Consider the following 21,775-nt stretch of genomic DNA (forward strand, 5'->3'; position numbering starts at 1 on the left):
AAGCCAGTTAATGATGTCTTCATAGACCACTAGGTCTACAGAAGCTGACCCCAGGAGATTTAAGGTATTTTTTTTAATTTCCTCATTTATACAATTCCATTTATTTATTAAATCTCCAATTAGTTTTTTTTACCCTCCATTTTTCACTTGCAAACTTGAGATCTGATTTTGTTTGTATGCTCTCATGATCGGCTAATGAGTGTTATTCAGCTGTAAGATTCTTCGCCAATGCAAATTAATTTCATCCAATAACGTGTATGTATACAGGCCTGAAGGACAAAAAAATGCAAATGTGACTAAGTTGAAATAACAATAATTTCAGTATTTAAGGTTGCTGACTCCTGGACCAGAGGAATCGAGACCACTTTTTTATGGATTATGTTAAACATAATTCAATTTCAAAATAGGCTTTTAACATCCAAAAATGACTACATTTTGACCAGTCAGATCATCCAACAGAACCTGGAAAAATGACACACGTATTTGACTGCACAACTGGATTCATGTGAGCTTGTCATGCATGTCAAGATTTTTTGTTAGTATCCAGTTTTGAGCTCAATGGGTTTTTCAGTACTGGGCAACACATCAAAAGCTGCCTTAACATCTGTTGCCTGGGCACACAGATTTTGTCTCTGTTTGATGATGGTCACACACTTGATTCTGGCATTTCCTAACGTTCATAGCATGAGGATTTTGCTTGGCAGCACTAAGTTTTTGACTCTTTATGAATCACGAATTATTTAAAAAAAACATAGGTAATCTGAGGGTGGCCATTGAATTATTTTGGTGATGGCCTTCATTCAAACGTTTTCTTCTGAGAAGGCATATTGGTTGCTTACAAAACTGTTTGGTTTGACGTTACTAGAAGGGGGCTTGGTTTTGTTAGTTGTATTGACCTACAACTGTGCATTCCACAATCCAATTTGCAGGCATTTATCCTGTCTATGTTAATATCTCTTTGAAGCCAATAAAGTTTTTTGTTAAATTAGAAAGATGGAAATTTCTTGAACAATTAACAAATGTGTCCAGAGCCAATATATACCAATATTTCCAATGAGGGACTTAGACAGCAAATAAATACATGTGTTTTACTTTAAGCCAATAGGTTTGTTTTTATATCGCATTTCTCTATGGGACATTTTGTTATGACAACAAAATTATGTCTTCACTCCCGCTAAATCGAACAAAAATAAACAATGTGTAAAGGTAGAAAATGAGGTTGAACAAACATATTTCCCGAGAGTGTATCTTGCAATTCTCCATTTCTTCTTTCCACTGTTCCAATTAACAGCTTTGGAACCAATTAGCCAAATCAAGTCCTCTCTTACAGGAAACCCAGGGGGTATCTGTGTCAAGAACCAAGGCTTGAGCAAGAGAAAAAAAAATGTCAGCAGAATCAGCGTAGGCCTTAGTTTGGAATAATTGGGAGAATGAGGATAAATGCTGTTTGCTTTATGTATTTAACGCTCTCTTGTCAGCCACTTTCACATCCTCTTGTGCAAACAAGAGAAAAAAAAATCTATAAAGCCCAGATACATTTGAGTGGTACTTTTTTCAAGTAGACAGTAAACTAGCTGGGACAAAATTAATTGAACCCCGGCTCGGTCCAGCAGCTGTCATGTAGTGAAATTCATTACAAAAGTCTAAAGTGATTAACTTTGTAATAGCAGTGATTCTCAGCCAGCGTGCTGAGGCACCCGGTGTGCCGCCAGAGATTATCAAGGGTGCCATGGGCAAATTATCCAATTTCACTTAATTTGTCCATAGATTATTATTATTAATTAATTACAATATATAATATATTAAGCATCTCTTCATCTATCTATGCCAGTGATGTATAGTGAAAGGCAGAACAATTTTATGATACTCCATTAGATAGCAAATGGTAAAAATAAATCTGTGCATCCACCTGATGTTTTTCAGACACCAGAATAGTCATGGCTTCCTGCAAGTACACTTTTGTGTTCAAATGAACGGACCCAGATATTTAAGTTATAAATAAGTCAATATGTTAGTCAATTCAGACAAGATCATTGTTTCGGTATTATTGTCAGTATATTTTTCAATGGATGCCATGAGATTTTTCTCATTCAATGAGTGCCTTTCCTCCATAAAGGTTAGGAAGGAAACATTGCATTTTGCAATCATTTTTTGTACGAAACTTACATTTCAAAATTAAGAAGATTCTTAACAAACAAATACCATTGGATACTGTTTCAAAAAAATATTACAGTACTATGTTCATTTCCATTCGCTTTTCCATGCACTGTGTCATCATTAAACAATTCTGTAAAGTGAAATTTGTGGCTAAAACATGTAGCTAGGCAAAAGAAAGATGTTAGACGAAGTACCATCCATTTTTCCATGTCGTCGGAGAGGTATTTGATTGACAATAAGCAGTTACGTGGGGTGTTCTTTCAACACACTCTAAGGACATGCACACTGTGTTGCGAGAGTGGTGATAATACATTGGTTTTTGTTTTTTTTTGTGAGTTTGAAGCTATATTTTATATACACATCTTTTTTTAATCATTAAAATTTGGCAGGTTTGTTAATGACAATGCTTCTCTGTGGTGTGTCAAATTTAGAAGACATTTTTTTTCACTTTACAAAGACTTGAGAGATCAAGCAAGTGAGATACAAATTACATTTCAGTGAGTTGAGTGAGTAAAGAAACTATACGTGTTAGCTCACAATTATACAAATAAAGACACCACCAGAACACAGTGTTCTATTCAGTGCGTCATGGCTAATGAGGAGGGTTGCAGAAAAATTGAAGATTTTTTTTTTTTTTTTTTTTGGCGGCAAAGAACATAAAAAAAGATTAGTTGCACAATTTGAATGTAAGGAAACAAGTAGCACTCATAAAGGCAAAATGGCCTTGCTACTTTCACTTTTTTACATAACATTTCACAAACCACATTTCACAATATGAATAAGTCAAACCAATTCCGACCAACTGATTTGTCGTGAAAATATACAGGTAGTACGACAAAATGATAGGAGTAAGATTTGAACTCTTGATAGCTCAGCAACTGAAGCAGCTCTGTGACTGCAATGGTTTCAAGGTTATTTTTTTTTGTAAATGCTTACTTTTAATTATGTGAAGCACATTGAGTTACGGTGTGTAGAAATGCGCTATATAAATACAAGTGCCTTGCCTTGCCATCCATTCACAGTCCACATTGTTTTCTAGAGATGGTGGATTTTTTTTTTTTCAATTGTAATTTATTTTTTTTTTTTTTAAATGGCTTTGATTTTGAAACAGGTGCATACAGAACATTGCCTTGTTCTTTTCTATTACATTTACTTTTGTGTAACTTTGGGGGACCATTTATGTAGCAAACTGTGCCAAAATTATTTTTTTTCTTGGCTGGTTGTATGTATTCTGCAGACAAAGCACAATATTGGAACATAATCTTGCTTCGATAAAAACATGGGATGCAGCAATGTTTACACAGTTGGAGAAATACTTAAGTATTACCAGAGGTGGGCACTTGAGGACTGATTAGTGGGCCGGACTAAAATCCACTTTTGCTTGCTTAGTCCAGCCATTTTTTAGAATTTGTCACCTACCACCCCTCCGCCCCAAAAATGGGCATCCGGCCGGGCCGGAGGGTCCGACCGGTCCGGCCCATGGACGGACCGCCCAGCTCTGAGTATTACTATTAAATGAATTGATAAACCATGCTCACACTGAGTATGGTACAATTACTTGTTACCTGACCCATTAAAAAGACTGAATGCACAGAGTAAAATGTCCATCACACTCGGTTTGACAAATTTGTATATTTACCTCTGTTCGCCGCCCTTTATGATAATGAGGTATGCAGATCTAGTTATGGCAAGCAAATCAAACTGAACTGCGCAGACATCCTGTAGGTGTTGCTCAAAGCCAACAAGTTCATTACAATGTCAAGGATAACAAATGACTGAACATGCTTCCCTTTTTAATAACCTCGTACACCTACAAGATAACAAGAAGATTCCACGCTGAGTGTTCCTTGATTCAAATGAAAAGCATGGTTGATGAGCATTTAGTTTAATAAGTCCTCGCGGTACCAATAAACTTCAAAGATGAACATTTATGAGATGCTGGATGGACTTTTTATATGTACATTCTTCTTATAGGGATACTTATTGAGTTGCCATTGAGTACTAAAATGTGGAAATCCTTTATTCATATGCACCAGACAAGATTTGTGATATGTGTTGCTGTTTTTATTATGGCTGGTTAAATTATCTTCTTTGAATGTAGACTATTCAAAGGTGCTCCTCCAAACGTAAGCTTGAATTTGATCTCCTCCATTGCTACTGATAAAAATATGTTCTTAGATATAGTATGAGGCCATTATTAAAATGATTTATTCAAATTGTTCACATCTTATCCCTCTTTCCAGCAGGAATTATTTAATAGTAATAGTGTATATCGTTATTCCAGAATGATTGAGAACCTAAAACATCTTAAAAAGCTTAATGGACTTTTACTGTATGTGTTGGCTTTTAAATAAGTGATCGGGTGAAACAGAAATAGTTACAAGTCACTGGACTGACAATTGGTGAAGCAAAGACAATAACTGAGCCCATTATTTCACATTGCAGTGACTCGCTGTTCTATCCCTCCACCTGCTTCCATACTTTAGTGCACAATATGTTCTAATGATCCAACAATGGACTTGGTCAATTGTGGTCATCTAAATTGGAATGAATGAAGTTGGAATACAGTTGGATACGCCTGCAGAAATGTCATGTCATTAAAAGATTTTATTTTATTTACCTGTCATTACCTGCCATGTGTGCAGCAAACAAATGAGAAGTGTCAACATGAGGATTGCCGTCATTGTAATATGGAATTGCTTCTCTTGGTTACAGGCACAGGTCTGTTTGTGTCGCTGTGTTTGTCATCCTGTTTTATATTCAGATTGCAACTCTACGAGAAGTAAAAATCAGAAAAGCTTTGGAGAGTCTCTGTGTGTATGTGTGTGTGTGTGTGTGTGTGTGTGCGTGTGTGTGTGTGTGTGTGTGTGTAAGACAATTACAAACGTTCTGCTTACAAGCATGTCACGAGTTAAGCATGTGACTTGGTGACTATTTGCAGCATGATGTTATTGTAAACAAAGTAACAGAATCAATTAAAGCTGTGATGTTTTTCACCATAAAATCACTGCAGTAAACAGGCTTGTAATCAGGACAAGAATTTCTGTCATTACCACAGTAATGTGTTACAGCCCAAAATGTTTCACTACAATTACTGTACTATATTAGGGCTAATGCAAAATAGAATTTAACATGGTACTATTTTTCTAGCTCAGACCATATTTCTTAAATACCGAGGGGTATAAACAGAGCAAGTCCAGCTAATATTCCAGGCCATCAGAAGCATGCCAACTTTAACCCTATGGTGTTCATTTATACTTGTGGTTAAGCACTTAGAATAGATGACCTAGTTCAGATATTGGTGGATTACTGCACTCTCAAATAAACTTTATTTTAAATTACAGTCAAGTTTAGTTCATATTTACAGCTGTGGATATGCTTTTTACCCCAGTACTTTTAAGGCATACTTTGCCTCAACTTTCTAAGGCTATGCTATAAGTTAACATTTCTCTGTAGTAAATCAAGCACAGATAGTCCAGTCTGATGTGATATTTAGGGTTGCATTGATCTAAAAAACAATATGACTCTTACAGTTTTATTTCTAGTACAAAGCCCTCAGTTATACATCAAACAAGCTGACACATTTTTGTGTGTTGTTTTCCATAAAAGAGAAATGGCAAAAGGGCAGCAAGAGGTGTATAAGAAAACCAACACATTAAACACAGCTGCTAGTTCTTAAGATGCATATACTCCAGACTAACATTCTTGTCTCCTTTTTTTAATACATATGTACCACTTGGGAAGTGTAGGGAGGAAAGGGAATTAGGGATTTAAAACAGCAGGTATCAACAGCAATGCAGCAGTTTTTCATGAACGCCTTATGCTCAAACCAAACAATAATGTGCATTTTCTGGATTTCCTGGCATACTTTTCTCCCTATCTTGTATTCAAAGAAGCACATTCCTATCCAGAAACCTGGCACTGTCACAATTTTTTCTCCTTGTCAGAGACAAAGGAGTTTTAAGTCTGGAGGAGTTCTTGCAGTGAGCTCCGCCACTTGCAGGCAATATTTCACCCCATCCATCTAGCAAGGATAATAGAGTGTCCTTGCTTTTCAACGCCTGGAGGAGTGACCAGTTATCACGAGCCACCAGCCCTGTTGTTAATAAAACTGGGATGGGAGGATCAAGTTGAGGATAAAAAGAAGAAAGACACATGAGGGTGGTAGAGGACAAATGGGTGCATGTTATTTTGACAGATGTTTCCAACCGGTGAAGTTAATGTGATCAGCAATTAGTTACCAAGTTGGCATCTTACCTTTGAAGATAAATTTAGACCCACAACCTCTGTGTTTAGGTCATGGGTAGGGGAAGTGAGAAGAATTGTAGTGGAGAGATGGGGCATGCCGTAATAGGCTGATCTAACTAATGGCCAAACTGACCTTCAGAGAAAGTTAAACATTAAGAAGAGAAAGTACTGTGTCATACAAATCCAGTGCAGCTTAAAACAGTCTTCACCATTACATTTGCTTTTGGATTTTAGAAGGGAGTCTATGTTTTTTATTACTCAGGGTAGAATTTTTGTAAGCTTTCATTTCTTAACCATTTGAAAACTTCTATGTCGATGAGTAAAGTCCCTTAAATTACACCCAAAATTGTTTGTTTGTAGTATTTGTGCTAGTATAGTATAGTCACACTTACACTTTTGTTCATTTGGTTTTGCATGAACAAGTGTAGAGTGACCGATCCACTACATGGATCAATTTGACCCAACTTTCAGGGTTGTTTTTACAGAAAAGAAATTGCTGTTTTGTATAAAAAAAAAAAAACAAGAAGGTGGGTCAAATTGACCCAATTAGTGGATCAGTTCATTTTTTACCCAAATTGGGTTACTTTTGACCCGAGTGTTTTAGAGTGTATTGAGCATCAATACACCAAAGAAGGGACTTGACAAGTTCAGAAAAGAAGACCAAGGTTCAGAGACATGCAGGCTGAGTTGGAAATTCGACTGAACCTTAACTCGAGCACCATTATGCAGTGCCACTAGGCAAACTATGGGCAATGAGTTGGGACACTACATACAAGAATATATATTTGAGGAAACAAATTGCTACAGTCTTAAAATCTATAACATAGTCGCAGAAATGGCTTTCACTGATCATAAAGAATACAAGTGACTGAAAGTTGTGTGAAGTGGAATGAATATCAACCAACTATCTGGTGTCAATGTGACGGGGAATGAGCAAATTGGTTTCTGTGTGTATCTACTGTAGCTTTAGGATCATTGCTGCACGCCAGTGGTTTATAAAAAGCTTTGGTTGGCTATGTGAAACTACACAATTTGTGGCAGCAAATACAATATGCGCACACAGGCTGCTGCAATACCAAAACAACAACAAAATAACTTTTATATGATTCATAGAAGAAAAATCACATAGTGAAGGGAGACATATTGTTTTGCAAAGAACAATTTAAAGTTGGGCACGGGCTTTTTTTGGGGGATTAAAACATGCAAAGTAAATGTTTTGCTAAGACTACACAAGACTTAACACAGAAATAGCAAATTATATAGTGGCTTCTACTGTAGCCCTTGGATGTTTTTACTCTCTATATTTTGGGCACTAAACATGTTTTAATGACTTGATTATTTATCCATGTCTGTATTCCGTGAAAGTTCAAGAATGTGAGATTTTAAAGAGCAAAAACAGGATGCTTTAATTATTCTTACACATTATATAACAACAACATGAACTTTATCAGCAAATATTTCAAACCAGTCAGTGGCACTCAGTAGCATACAAATCATTTTAAATTTTAATTGACAATATGCACTTACAATGAACTTCGACCCATATTTTTTTAATTGTCAAAACATTATCTGAGTTCTATGTATTGGTAATATTTGCTCAGCACTGTGGTATGAATGTTGACTCTAATGATAGAGGACTAGATAATGATAAACAATAATCCAATCGGACATTTACGGTAGCCAAGCGGGAGTCACTTCTGGGCACACAGTCAGCAGCCTGTAACAACAGCTCAAACTCACCTTATCTTTTACAGTATTTCTTTGTTTCGTTCCATTTTTGGTGTATTTTTCATACTTTTACCATGTTTTCTTTTAGTCCAAAGTGTAATGTCAAATAATAATGCTATCAAACTTTTTCTCCATTTGCTTAAGATGCTTCACCTACATCCGTGAGGAGCTACTGCCTTTTTCGGCTCTAAAATCAGCCACAAATACATTCTAGAGGAAGGGACAAGAGCGGGCGCTACAGTGAAGTCAAGAAGTAGAGAGGACTGGATGGCACAGGAGATTTGAACCATTTTCTTCCATTGATCATGATGAGGAATGTCAAGTTACTCACCAAAGTACGAACTTACAGCTGTTACAAAACTGTCTTTTTTGGGGAGGTGCGGGGGGGTTGAAATTCTACTATCAACTTCAGCCAACACAAGTAACGTTGTGATTGTGATTGCGAGATGACATTCACAGTATCCCTGTGCCCTCATACTGGTCAGTGGATACTTCATTCCTGTTCCTGACCACAACTTGATACACCTTGAGGTCACCAAAAGGACACTCACTACTGGAACAGCAGGGGTACCAACTTAAGGACAGACTGTGATGGTTTGGTCTAAAGCAGGGGTCACCAACTCCGGTCCACGAGGGCCCACGTTTTAAATGTTTCCCTCCTCCAACACACCTGATTCAAATGATCAGGATCGTTATTCGGTTTCTGCAGAGTTGTATTTATGGATCAGTAATAATGATTATTTCATCATTATTATTATCATTATGAATCTTGATTTAATTTTGTGCAGCAATTAATTTCAGCCGCAGTTGTTTTTGAAAGTGCTCTATAAATAAAGTTGAGTTGCATAGATTGAAGTTATTTTATGTATTCATCCGCCCTGTTGGGAATGCATTTTGTTAAATCCACTGTAACTTGATCACATGTTCTATATTCACGCCATTCCTAATAAAGTACATAAATTTAAAGGATTAATGAGAAAAGGGTGCCAAGTCTCCTATCGACAGTTTACCAAGCAAGTTTAATCGTTTTCACCAGCTGTGGGTTTTTTTCACATTGTCTGTCACCTCCCTCATGCAACAATTCCTAATGCACTGGCAATGACAAAGGAAAAGGAACTTATCGAACACTGACACAATAAAGATGGCGGGTAACTTAATAGCACAACTGTGTAAGGGGACTGTGACCATCTTGCATGGAGGTGATAATGAGAGTCATCATTTCCTTCTGGGAAGGAAGAAAACAGGGAGAGTGTGTGTGCACAAGTACACAAATGTCCACGTTGTCTATGAGGATGCAGTCCGTTGAGGTCGAGTAAGGAAATGACAAAGTTATTTGATAAATCCAGAGTGATATCTAGAAGCCTAAGGAACATGACTAACTTACTAAGGTATTTGGATGCATAAATGTAAAGTGGAAAGTACTGTAGCATATCACATATAAATGTAGGTGCTTCACAAGAAAGGAGGCCCTTTACTAGGTACTTTCTTTAATAAAAATAACATTGGGAGAAGGGAGAGGTCTGGCCTTAAACATTCTGAAAATGTGGCACCCTGAATTTTTGGGGTTAAATAGCCCTGCTGTGCCATATACCTGATTAAGAAATTACTGTATGTCTGAGGTTTAGAAATGAAGCATAAATGCTGTTCTATAAATATAAGTAGTATGTTGTTGTGTTAGTTTCTTCAGAAGTCAAGTATTCTAAAATTGAATAGGTATCCTATAACTACAGAAACGTTTATCACATCTAGAGTTCTTGTTCATGTTTATTTGATGTCAACATATGTAATTTGGAGTAATACAATGTGTACAACTAGTAGACATTAAATGGAATCTGTAGAAATACACATCCATCCATGGGGCATGCATCAACATGGAGGCATCCAGAAGGCATCCTAACCAGATGCCTGAGTCACCTCATCTGACTGTTCTCAATGGGGGGGTCAGTGGCTCTTCTGCGAGCCCCTCCCAGATGATTAAGTGTCTCACTCTATTTGTACAGGGGAGCCCAGATACCCTGCAGAGGAAACTCATTACAGCCGCTTGTTTCCATGATCTTACTCGATCACAAGCCACATCTCCGGTGCATAGATGAGGGTGGGAAAGTAGCTCGACGGGTAAATCAAGAACTTTGCCTTTCCGCTCAGCACCCTTGTCACCAAGACAGACCTACTCTAATATAGAGTCTGCATCTTTGCAGATCCTGCACCAATCTGCCTTGAGCTCCCACTCAACTTTTTCCTCACTTGTGAACAAGACCGCAAGATACTTGAACTTCTTCATTCAGGGCTGGATCTCATTCCTGACCCAGGGACAGCTCTCCAACCGTTTACTCACTGAGTATCCTGACCTCAAATTTCGACTGCTGATTCTCATTTCAACCTCTTCATACTCGGCTGAGATACTGCACCAGTGAGACTTGAAGATTGCAGCTTGATGAAGCCAACAGAACCACATAATCCACAAAAAGAAAAGACAAGAATACTGAGGCTTTCGTTGTGTCTTGAAATTCTATCCTGAAAGGGTATGAACAGATTTGGTGGCAAAGGTCAGCCTTGGTGGAATCAAATTGTCGCTGAAAACGAATCCGAATTATAGACTGCACTAGCCGTAATGTAGACCAAACTCATGACTGTACAGGGACCAAACAGCCTGTACCTATATGTAACTGTGTAGACACTAAATTGAATTTGTAAAGATAGTCTATGAGTTATCCTAAGAAGGATTTTTGATGTGTGTTCTCCAAAGAGAAGGAAAGTGGGGGGGAAAGGAGGTAACGAAGACAAAAAGAGAGTGCACAGCAAAACCGGAACAAACTCACAGTCTCCTTTTACAAAACTGGATGTATACATGAATTTCACCTTGGTTCCATATCTGTTGTGTTTGGTCACACATTATACACACATATTCGCTTTATAAAGCCTGCATAGACAGCTGTTTTTATGAGCAAAGTACTAGCTCTAGCTGTTGAAGCAATCAGATGTTTGTTTGACAGGGCTTTTCTTGTCTCAATGTGTTAATTAAAACATCAATTCCTCAACATGCCATTGAACATCACACATCGATATTAAGAAGTGGGCAAATTCTGCTTATGCTATTTTGCCAGTATACTGGAAGTTGCATTCCACAAAAAAACGAGTATGGTCATAGGAGTGTATGGCCTTAGGAGGGTTTTGTTATGTGGGAAGTGCAGAAGTCTTAAATCAAAAAAGCATCTTGGCCTCACAACGGCAGGAGGATAAAATATCATAGGAGACTGGGAATATTGCTGCTGAATTCTATAGATGTGCAATCGTTTGACTTCTTGTGCTGACTGGAGCCACTATGGTCTAATCAGTGCAGCAAAAGACGGTACCTGAGAGCTTGTATCCAGCCAATTGGGAGTTTGGGGAGGTGAGACTTCCATTCTCTACGTTTACAGTGGATGTGTACAGCTGTCTTGTGAGCTATCCCCACATGTTGATATTCAACCCACAACAGCACAGGTGATAAATGTTTAATGTCTGCACAACTAATGAGAATAAAACTATGTGACAGGGTAATGCTTTGTAAAATAAAGCAAAACATTTGGTGTTTAGACAAAATACATGTAACCACCCTAAAGCCGGCAGCAAAGTAAGAACCGAAGTTTCGATATACTGCTGATCATTTTTTTAAAATGTACTGCACAATACAGTCTCATTTAATGCACATTAGCTGGCTAACTATTCCCGGCCGCCGTCTCGCTTCAAAGCAGCGTGCCTCCATACCACACATGCGCACTACCCACATACGTACATCACACATACTAAAGCTCAGCAACCGCAACAGTATTGTAAAGTTCGTTCTGATTTGAGTCTGAAAATTCGGATTCACTGATCACTCTTGCACGCCCACTCGAATCCCAATTCCAATTAACAACAATGTCTGCAAGGCCCTTGTATGTACACACACTGAACTTTATTATTTGTTATGATTTTTTATTATATTGTTTTAAAGGCTATCTTGACAACACTAAAATCTTGAGCAAAAACCTTGACCTGAATCAGGTTTCCCTGTAAAGTAATAAATTAAACTTTGAATAATTATCTCTGAATGTTTTATTTTCACAAATGCTGGTAATGGTTTAGCAATTCCAATAAAATGCAATAATATTCAGCTACTATGTTGGCGCAAAGTGTTTGCATCAAATGTGGAGAGAATACTGGTTAATATGGACCCTATAGACATAATTTTGTTGGTGTCTGTCTGTGCTTCTCTATTATCCTTGCGGGCCTTCTATGTATGCACTCATATACAGTACTATCTGTGGGTCTTGTGTTTATAGTATATTATAGTAGTTTCATGGGATCATAATCACAGTGGGCAATCATCGGTCAGGTGCATTAGATATAGATCAAGAAAATGAAAGCTCAGTTTTCAAAAGGATCACTGAGGCACAAAGGCAAATGAATGTGATGATACAGTTCATAATGGAATGATGCCTTGCTCACAAAGAAACATTCCCTTTGTTTATGCACTGTATTGATAGTGGAAAGGTAAGAAAAAACTGACGTCAAAATTCTCCAGTATGTATGTGAAGAAAAAACACAAGCAATCTCCTCGAACCCCCAGATGACTATCACGCTGTGTTTTCCAAGTATGGCGTTATTGAGACTAATACTTATTACTCAAGTAAAAATGTCAAGGATATTTTCATCATGTTAGGCAATGAACTTAATGACATTCTAACTACAGTGTAAGACAATTTCTAGTGAGTGAAGAATACTTCACTTAAGGAAGTAGCAAAAGTAGAACTTGTGAACAAGACATGCTTGAATGATTTGAATGAGGTATTTTACTAAATTTGGAACAAGTCATTTCAACTTTACTAGCAAAATTCCCTTACAATTGAATTTAATGTCAAAAATTTAATGAGATGTTTGAATGTATGGTGATTGATGACAAATGGGACAATTTGTACTCACTAAGGGCGTGCAAGGGGTCCAATATTCAGGGTTGAGCTCAGCTCGGGGACGTAGGTCCAGATATTCAGGATTCAGTTCAGTTCGGGCGCGTGTTAATGTCCCCTTTAATGAAGATTAGAACATATAAGTTAGAAAATTATACGTTAAAATGACATGAGACCATATTTAAAAATAAAAGTAATTTGTGCTTGTAGAATTTTTTTAATACATCCAGCTAACTAGTACATTTCATTAGGGTACAATATATGAAGTCAACTCAAAAGTAATGCAATCTACTTAAAACCATGGAAGTCATCATTTAATTTAAAGCTATTGTACAGTTCTCAAAGGAGCAGAAATTGTGTGCAGCCTGTACTGAATCAAGATAAATCATTAGCAGGATAATCTTTAACAACTTGACAGGCAAACCAATTAAAAATACAAATTCACCATAGTTTAATGAGATTTCTAAAGGAAATCTTGCTAAATTATGAGCAAATGCTGTCACAAACAATTGTAGCGTCCATTTTTATTGCATATCTTGGACCCTGTGCCCCAGATTATAGTGTAAATCAGTGGAATGGACTGAATCTTGTGGGCCCCATGAGGTCTATGATGTATATTGTAATTATCTGCTGATTCTCAAAATGTCTTTGTGTAATGAGGCTACTCTGTATGAAACCTCAGGCATAAATCACTGTCTTTAGCTGACTTCCAGAGGAACAACATCAACATCGAGCTGAAGCACAAAGACGGAATTGTAGCAGTTATCCAGGTGGTAGTGTTGAACTTGAATTCAACATCAACAAAGGCAATATTGTTTGGTAGACCTATTTACAAACACAATTTTCTGCCTCCAGCGAAAGACTCTAAATACCCGCACATCTTTTCAGTTATCTCCAATATGTAAAGTTTTCCAGCCAATGCATTATCAGCTAGCTGCTTTATTGTTTTAGAAGAAAAGGTAGGATTTGTTTATTGATGCTACACTGTACTGTATTAAATGGCAGCAGTGTGTCTGTCTGGCTGCTGTCACATGCATCAAGGGGTGTTTCTATCACGTGTTTTTGCTTATATTCTGTACCAGCTTGTAGTTGCTTTGCTACATTTTAGTAGTGGAAAGTGCAAATGATGTTTGAGGCATTCAGCAAATGTAAACAAAGTAATATGGAATCTTAGCATGTCAAAAGGTGATAATATTGACTATAAAATTTATATCGGAGCACAACTACCTACTGACTACTGTAGAAAAGTTTACACTAAGTAATAAAATCAGCGTCTAATCACATTCTCACCCTTGGAGATAATGGTTTTTACAGGGAACATGGAAAGGTAAGAAATAGTATCAAACTGGTCTCCCCATGGGCCTTTAAAGTCATTCTGCTGAACTTGTGGGCGAGGAGATGAGTTTCATTAGGGGGATAAAACACACTTTAATTAGCTTTACCATTAGCCGAGTGCTGCCAAACCATCCTAGTCACAGCAGACCTTTAGTTCTGTTTAATTACATTGGAGATATCACAGTATGCACTCTTCCTTGACATCACAAGACTAGATTCTTTCCCCCCAGTGCTTTTTTTTTAAACTGTGTGCATGTGTCTGTGCATGTGATAGGCTACAAAGAAAACAATGATTGGCAACTTGTGACTGCTCATAAGATTCAGGAGATAAATGAATGACTTGATTATTTGCAATTGTTCGAGGTAATATTCAGCAGTGTCGGATTAAGGCACTGATAACTAAATGACATTGGTATAGCATTCACACAGTCCAAACCCACAATTTTCAAATTCCTCGCCACCGCTAACGTCTTTTGAGGCAACTGTTATTCTCCGTACTGGCTTAGGAACAACAACTGCATGTGGACAAAATTGTTGCTACCCTTATGTTAAAAGTAAGTAATAATAAATAAAACTAATAAAAACATACTCTACTGAGAATTGCTGGCAACTAATGCCAATTGAGCATTCCTTTTTGTGTGGTCCAACAGAATTGTTTTAAAAAATGAAAGAAACTGTGCCAGATATAAATGATAGAACCTTTTTATTAGAGCATTTTCTTGTAAAGCCTTGAGGAAATCTCAATAATCAAAAGACAACTGTGACTATTGACAAGTATTTTGGCCCACTTGTGAGGTGAAGGTGCAATTTTTTCATGTTTTTAACTCTGTACAGAAAGAAACCCTGTCAGATGTAGCAAAGCAGCCTCAGAACATAGCCAAGGCATCCCGATGCCAAGAAGCCACTATTTTGTTGTTTCTCTCGGAAGCTACGAAACGTTATGTTGCTTGTTAAATTTCAGTTGGCAAATGCCGACCTTTTCAGTTTCCAGTTGATTCATTGACCATTATAGGTATTCTGGTTAAGTTATTGTTGTTCTTTGTGTAGAAATGCAAAGAGAAATTTACCATTTTGATATTGTTTGATGGGTTGGTGAAGCAAATAAAAAATGGTACCCCCTTGCAGGATTTCAAATTGGGCAATAAGCATCTTCCACATGAAGAAACGTTAATATGGGGCACTTACAGCACAGTAAAAATCAAACACAGCCTCATCTGACTTTTCTCTGGATATCGCCCAATATGGGTTAATATATTAAGGCTATAATCACCCTGTGCTGGCATGGCTCTATCCTCCTTTTCAGCCTGATGACTTACAGGCTGAAGCAGTGGTAATACAAATGAGCCCAGTAAGAGGTCCTTTGTTGGGAAAGTCCCCTCGGACATCAGGCTGAAATCAGTTGAGACGTGTTGTCTGTTAAACTACATTCTTGACCTATATTGTCAATGCAGCACTTATACGATTTTGCATAAAAATATAACCAAGCAACAAGGCAGGCAGACAGAACGATTGTGGAAGGCACATCCTCTAACTATCCAGTTAGGGAAACTAATGGCACCTGTTCCACAAAGCTTTGCAACCAAACTTTGGTGAATATGTGCCTCTTGTACATCTCGATCATTCTACCTCTACGTCTCACTATAGGTTCTTTATTCATTCAAAAGCCACTGCTTTTTGTCTCAAAATAGATGCTGTTGAAGCTAAAGTGTTTATTTTTCTTTTCTTTTTTAAGTCAACCAGAGATTTCTCGTTAAAGCTTTGCAAAACCGAGAAGTGAGCATGTGATTTAAAGTAATATAAATTCCATAATATTGGCTGTGTGCAACTATACTGTAGAAGGAAGGGTTAAAATGAAAAGATAGATTTACAGCATGAGTTTTATATATAACTGTTAAACTCACCTTTTTATCTGATTCGATTGCAGGAGTGTCAATTCTTGCTGTGCAAGGAAAGAAAATGAGCGAAAGATTAAATCCACTAGCTGCCGGTTGGGACAAAGTGCAAATGTAAAGTCAATGGCAAACGACTTCCACCTGTGCCAACATTTGCACATTATAGAAACCCTATTGAAAGCGTAAGGCATTACCAGTTAATCCAGCTGGGAGATGGAATAGCTGTTATAGGGTATGAGCAGCTCAAGTTTTAAAGCTAATGGGCTTCAACCATCTGCCATTCATCTTTAGGGTAACTCACCCCGCTACCAGACTCTTGCTCCACCCCTCACTTGAAAAAGGTACTCAAAGGGGGTGCTGCCTCGAGGAACATTGGGACTTGTAAAACGGTTGGGCGTGGTTAGCAGTGAGAAACTACGACCAAAAGAATTACTACAACAAGTTATGCTATTTAACCAAATGCTTTGCTGATAAATCACTAACTTGAAAATTGAGATAAAGATGATTGCAAACACTACTATTCCAACTCCAACTCCGAGGCGTGTGCGAGACTGAGCCGCTTATATACCCCACAGTGGCAGAACGACTACGTCAGGATTCCCTTCTCGTCAAATCAGAGGACAGAAAGTCAAATTCAAATGCAGTACAGTGTTTAACCTGAAGATGGCTCCACACAGACGGTTTTTGCCCCTAATTCAAGATTTCAACAAACATGCACTAAAATGCCAGAATAATGACCAGGACATGTAGACAGCATTAGTAGACACCTGTCACATTACTCAACATTTGGTCACAAACCACACAGTGCGGATTGAGCTCTACTCTCTCCCGCTCCAACTCAAAACAAATTATTTATTTCAAAGCAAATGATTACTGTTAATCACAGCATTCCCGGTCACCGTCAGTCTTCAACTCTCCAAAGTACCATACATTCTAACACTCTCTGGCTCAGCTTCCTTTCTCCCAGCCCCTCGACTCCCTCGTCCATTTATAAATCACGCTCAGTTACCTTTGTAAAATTACAGAATTCATGAACAATTGGCTCAACACAACTGCAGGCTTGCAACAGTTTTCAATGATTATTTCGCATGCTACCAGAGAGCCGGGAGTACCACAACTCAGACATACCGTAAAAAAAGTCAATAAATGATCACTCACAAATTTTAGGACTGCTGAGATTCCAACCTCTAAAAATGGGCTAGTAACGCGGTATAGAAAATGGTTGGACGGATGAACGAGAGTCATAAAAAATTACGTTTTGTGACATCACGCAATATTGTTCTCCAGCATTCATCGTCACATCTGATTTTTTAAATGCAGGGAAGTACTGCATAGATGAATGATCATCTCCGATAAAATAGCAATGTGCCGCCATACCCCCGAGCAAAATATATTTCCTTGTCTAATGTGTTGCCTCTGCAGTCCCAACGTGTTTGTGATTCGCCTGCATTATTTGATAATCATGTTGCTTTATTAACTGAGATAAGATTCAATTAGGTCTAACTTTCACCTCAATGTCAAATAATAATACAGAAAATAATAGTATAACACTTCTAACTACAGAGCGCAGAGAGAACATTGTGTTGTGGTTAAGAAAACAAGTTATAGAAATTGGACTACAGTACTCTTTCCTTATCCAAAAGGTAAAACAAAGAGCAATTCCTAAGCAATGCGTGAGTGTGTTTGAAAGGGAAATGCAGTAAATAATAGAGCATCTAATGAAATTAAGATGGTAATGGATGATGTCTACCCAATGACTTAGATGTGAAAAATACCTAAAATATTTTGCTTCAACAAAGATCCATCAACCTAAGATAAGCCTGTGATGAATCGTAAAGTGATAAGAAATAATATTAGCGCAGATTGAAATGAGTCAACATTGGGGCCACAGCAGGTAATCCACAGTTAATAATGGCATAAGATGTTATCTGCACTGCCCAAGCTATAATACCACTAAATGATATGAAGTCAAGTGTAGTGGGGCCAATGGTCCAGATAGACTGTCTCCAGGATGCGATTAATAGCTAAATCACTCAGTCAACGTTAAACCTGTAGGATTTTAAGGATTTGAGGTTACAAAGGAAGACCGCAGGCGCTCCAGAACACAATGATCACTTAAACTGTACGATGTTTGCTTCAAAGAGTCTGTTGTACATCGAATGTCGTCCGAATAAGGACCTTTTAATGGCTAAATAGGGAGGTTGGGTAGTGCTACTAATGACAGCTGGTGATCGTGATAATGACTACATGATTGTATGTAATGATGTGTTGTAATGCATCTGTATTCTGGAAGTTTAAGTGCCCACCACTTGAGAAGCTTTATATGTTTTCAAACCCACAGACAAGGATGATCATGGTCAGGAAAGGTAAAGTTGGATGTAAAACACAGGTTACGTTATAGTGCAGTATTGATTCTTTTCACTTCAGATGCATTGCCGATGCCCTAAAGGTATCAAGAAAAATAAAATGTAAAATAAATCCCAGATCCAGGTTTTTGAGGCGTTTAGGGATTAATGAAGCTCAGAGGGACTTAAAAGGGAGCTGTTAGTTAGAATGTTGGATGGGAATTTGCCATCAACCTTTCACTTGTTCCCTCAGCTGCTGCAGCAATGAATTTTAAAAGCTCCAGGTTTGTAGCTTGCCTTCTGTTATGTGCCATAAAGTCCTTTTCTTAATGTGATCTGGCCTTTATCCATAAATTCCAGCCCTGGGGCACAACATCTGCAAAACTGCATAAGCATATTTTAATGGCCATTCTACTCAAAATATTTTTGAATATTAACACGTCATTGCACACTGACAGTGAAATAATCTACTCTCTAAGGAGTTACACTGTGGATAACTCTGAATTCTGAAAAAAAATACAGAACTGGACTGTAGTACTGGATGAAAAGTTATTTGGTCATTTTTTTAAATTATTTTTTAAATATTTATGTGTTCAGAACATGGAATTTATATGAAATGGATATTCCAGAGGTGCATCAAACAAGTGAAAAAAAAACCTGATAAAGCCAAGTGTACTCCTTTCCATAATGTTTGATTCTCTGCCAGGAGTCTGTAGTTACTGATTTACTGATATTTACTTGTTAAGATAACAAATTTAGAAAAACTGCAGAATAAAACTGAACATACTCATAACTGGCACCTAAAATGTCAATTCGGAGTTTCTCTCAGGGCATACTAAAGTTGATGCCTTGCCTAAGCTTGGAAGCATTTCTCACAAAGAACTAGAAAGACCGAGTGAAAAAGTGTTTTCTTTGTTCCTGTTCTCTTGTTTAAAACCTATCCTTGGGAACAATTTCATTTTATGTTTACTTTTCCCGAGACACTTTAGAGTGGAACGTCCGCTGATAGTGTAGTGGTACACATGCCTGAGTTGTGTGCGGGCAGCGTGGGATCGATTCCCGCTCAGTGACAGTGTCTATGTGTGCCCTGCGACTGGCTGGCGACCAGTTCGGGGTGTAGTCTGCCTTCGCCCATTGACGGCTGGGATAGGCTCCAGCAACTCCCCGCGACCCTATATAGGATAAGCGGTTTGGAAGATGACATGACATGACTTTAGAGTGGAATATTCTTACATGGTTGGTGTATGCGGCATATACACCAGTTTAAGATGTATAATACACACACACACACACACACCACCCCCCATACTGTAACACACCAAATATAATTTGAAATGAATTATAATTTGAAATTTGCACTTCCTAACCAGAGTTATGACAAAAATGCAATTTTAAATATGAACAAAATACGCGCATATATGAAAAATATGTGCTCTTAATATATTTCGTTTTTCATAATACAATTTTCAATGCATGTATAGAAAATCCACTATCCTAACCCAACAACAACGGGTTTGAAGCACACAACAAAATAACCGCACTCTATATCTCTTTTCCCTAGTGCAAAGGGCCGCCCCCTTTGCATAAAAATTAAGGCATTCAAGGTCAGCACAAAACTGCTGACCTCATTTATTCACAAAGGTGAAACTCAAAGTTTTAATATTATTAAGGTACTATGTTTGTCCTGCATATCATTACGTGGCTATTCACTCAGCGTGCGACTTAGTATTGTTTTAGTGTTTCCTGTTTTTATGTTATTAATTTATTGTTTTAACTGTCATTGTTATTGTATGGCAATTTTTCACTCCATGTACAGCACTTTGTATGCAGCATTGATTGTTTTAAAGTGCTCTATAAATAAAGTTGAGTTGAACCTTTGTCATTTAGCTCCACATTGAGCTCAGATGCATCCTGTTCCCAATGCTCCTCATTGACATGTTTCAAAGGCCGTGAGCACTTATGTAAATGTGATTTCTTATTATGAGAAGAAAAAAACTTTGGGAGAAGGCTATATCATAAAAGTTGGAAAAAAGTGAAACGTGTTAAACAGCTGGAAGACCTCAATAACGAATGTACCCCACATGCCTGCTTGAGTTCATAGATTTGTGTGATTGCTCCAAGTCATTTATCCATTCATCGTTTAAACTGCTTAAACTCACACAAGCAGTTGCAATGTGCTGGAGCCTATCCCAGCTGACTTTGGGCAAGAGGCTGTACTGCACACCCTGGACTGGTAGTCAGTCAATGGTAAGGCATGCTCACACTCTGTAGAAAAACATCTAATCAAAGATAATTATATGTAGTTAAATTCATATCCTTCATAATCAATTTAATGATAATAGTGAGCAATTTAGAAAAAAAACATTCACTATTAATGTAATCCATTGTTTTGAATTTCCAAAACATCTCATTTACAGTGCATCAATTGGGCCTTACTTTTTCTTGAAAAGAGCATGCATTTCAACACATCCTGATGTATGTTTAGCACTGTGCGATATATGAGTTATGTGTGTGAGCAGTATGTACACTACTGTGTGAAGATAAAGTATACATTCATACATTTGCTTCCAAACAACAATAATGTGCAGCTAAGCTGTGGTGGGTGCTAGCTCCCCCCCTCAGATGTTTATTGCCTAAATCTCTTTCTAACTGGCAGGGAATCACATAATTGGACGTGGTCCATTTGCTCATCTGTGTGTGCGTGTGTGTGTGTGTGTGTGTGTGTGTCCTCTCACTAACAGCAGATTTTAATGAATCGGTTTTACAGTGTTTAGCGCTCCTGGCTATAAGAGGGTCAGGGTGGGAGTGAATGATTCTGACCACTGAGAGACAGCCAAGCATGGATATCTATAGTCTCCGTGGTTTGAGCACAGTGTGATCGGCTTAATCAAAAACAATACTGCTTTCTCTCTCCCTCCATTGCCATCTTTCTGACAGTGTGGGTTGCTATCTCTTCTTGTTTATGTCCGTTTCCAATGATGCACACACTAAAACATCTCCTTCTCGTCACTTGGTCTACTCGTGCACCTGCACGGACTAAACGACAGGTGACGAAAGCAATTATAAATTAGCCTCACTCATTTTTTGGCCTCTGACATGGGTTATCTTTTCTTAAAGTTTGACAGAATAAATAGTTTAATGG

General features: G+C 37.8%; 1 protein-coding gene across 4 annotated transcripts in view; it reads right to left on the minus strand.

Annotated features, from left to right (window-relative positions):
- Nucleotides 1–21,775, minus strand: part of pcdh9 (protocadherin 9) — a 170,329-nt gene that overhangs the window by 108,546 nt on the left and 40,008 nt on the right. For 2 of the 4 annotated variants that reach the window (XM_086026247.1, XM_086026245.1), the window contains exon 3: nucleotides 13,078–13,179. The exons of the other annotated variants lie outside the window; for them this stretch is intronic. In XM_086026247.1, the coding sequence (XP_085882373.1) occupies nucleotides 13,078–13,179 (102 nt within the window). The remainder of the gene's footprint in view (nucleotides 1–13,077; nucleotides 13,180–21,775) is intronic. 4 annotated transcript variants of the gene reach the window in all.

The sequence above is a fragment of the Filicampus tigris genome, chromosome 3 (assembly GCF_054856515.1).
Source record: "Filicampus tigris isolate MCC_2025a chromosome 3, RoL_Ftig_1.0, whole genome shotgun sequence".
Classification (NCBI taxonomy): domain Eukaryota; kingdom Metazoa; phylum Chordata; class Actinopteri; order Syngnathiformes; family Syngnathidae; genus Filicampus; species Filicampus tigris.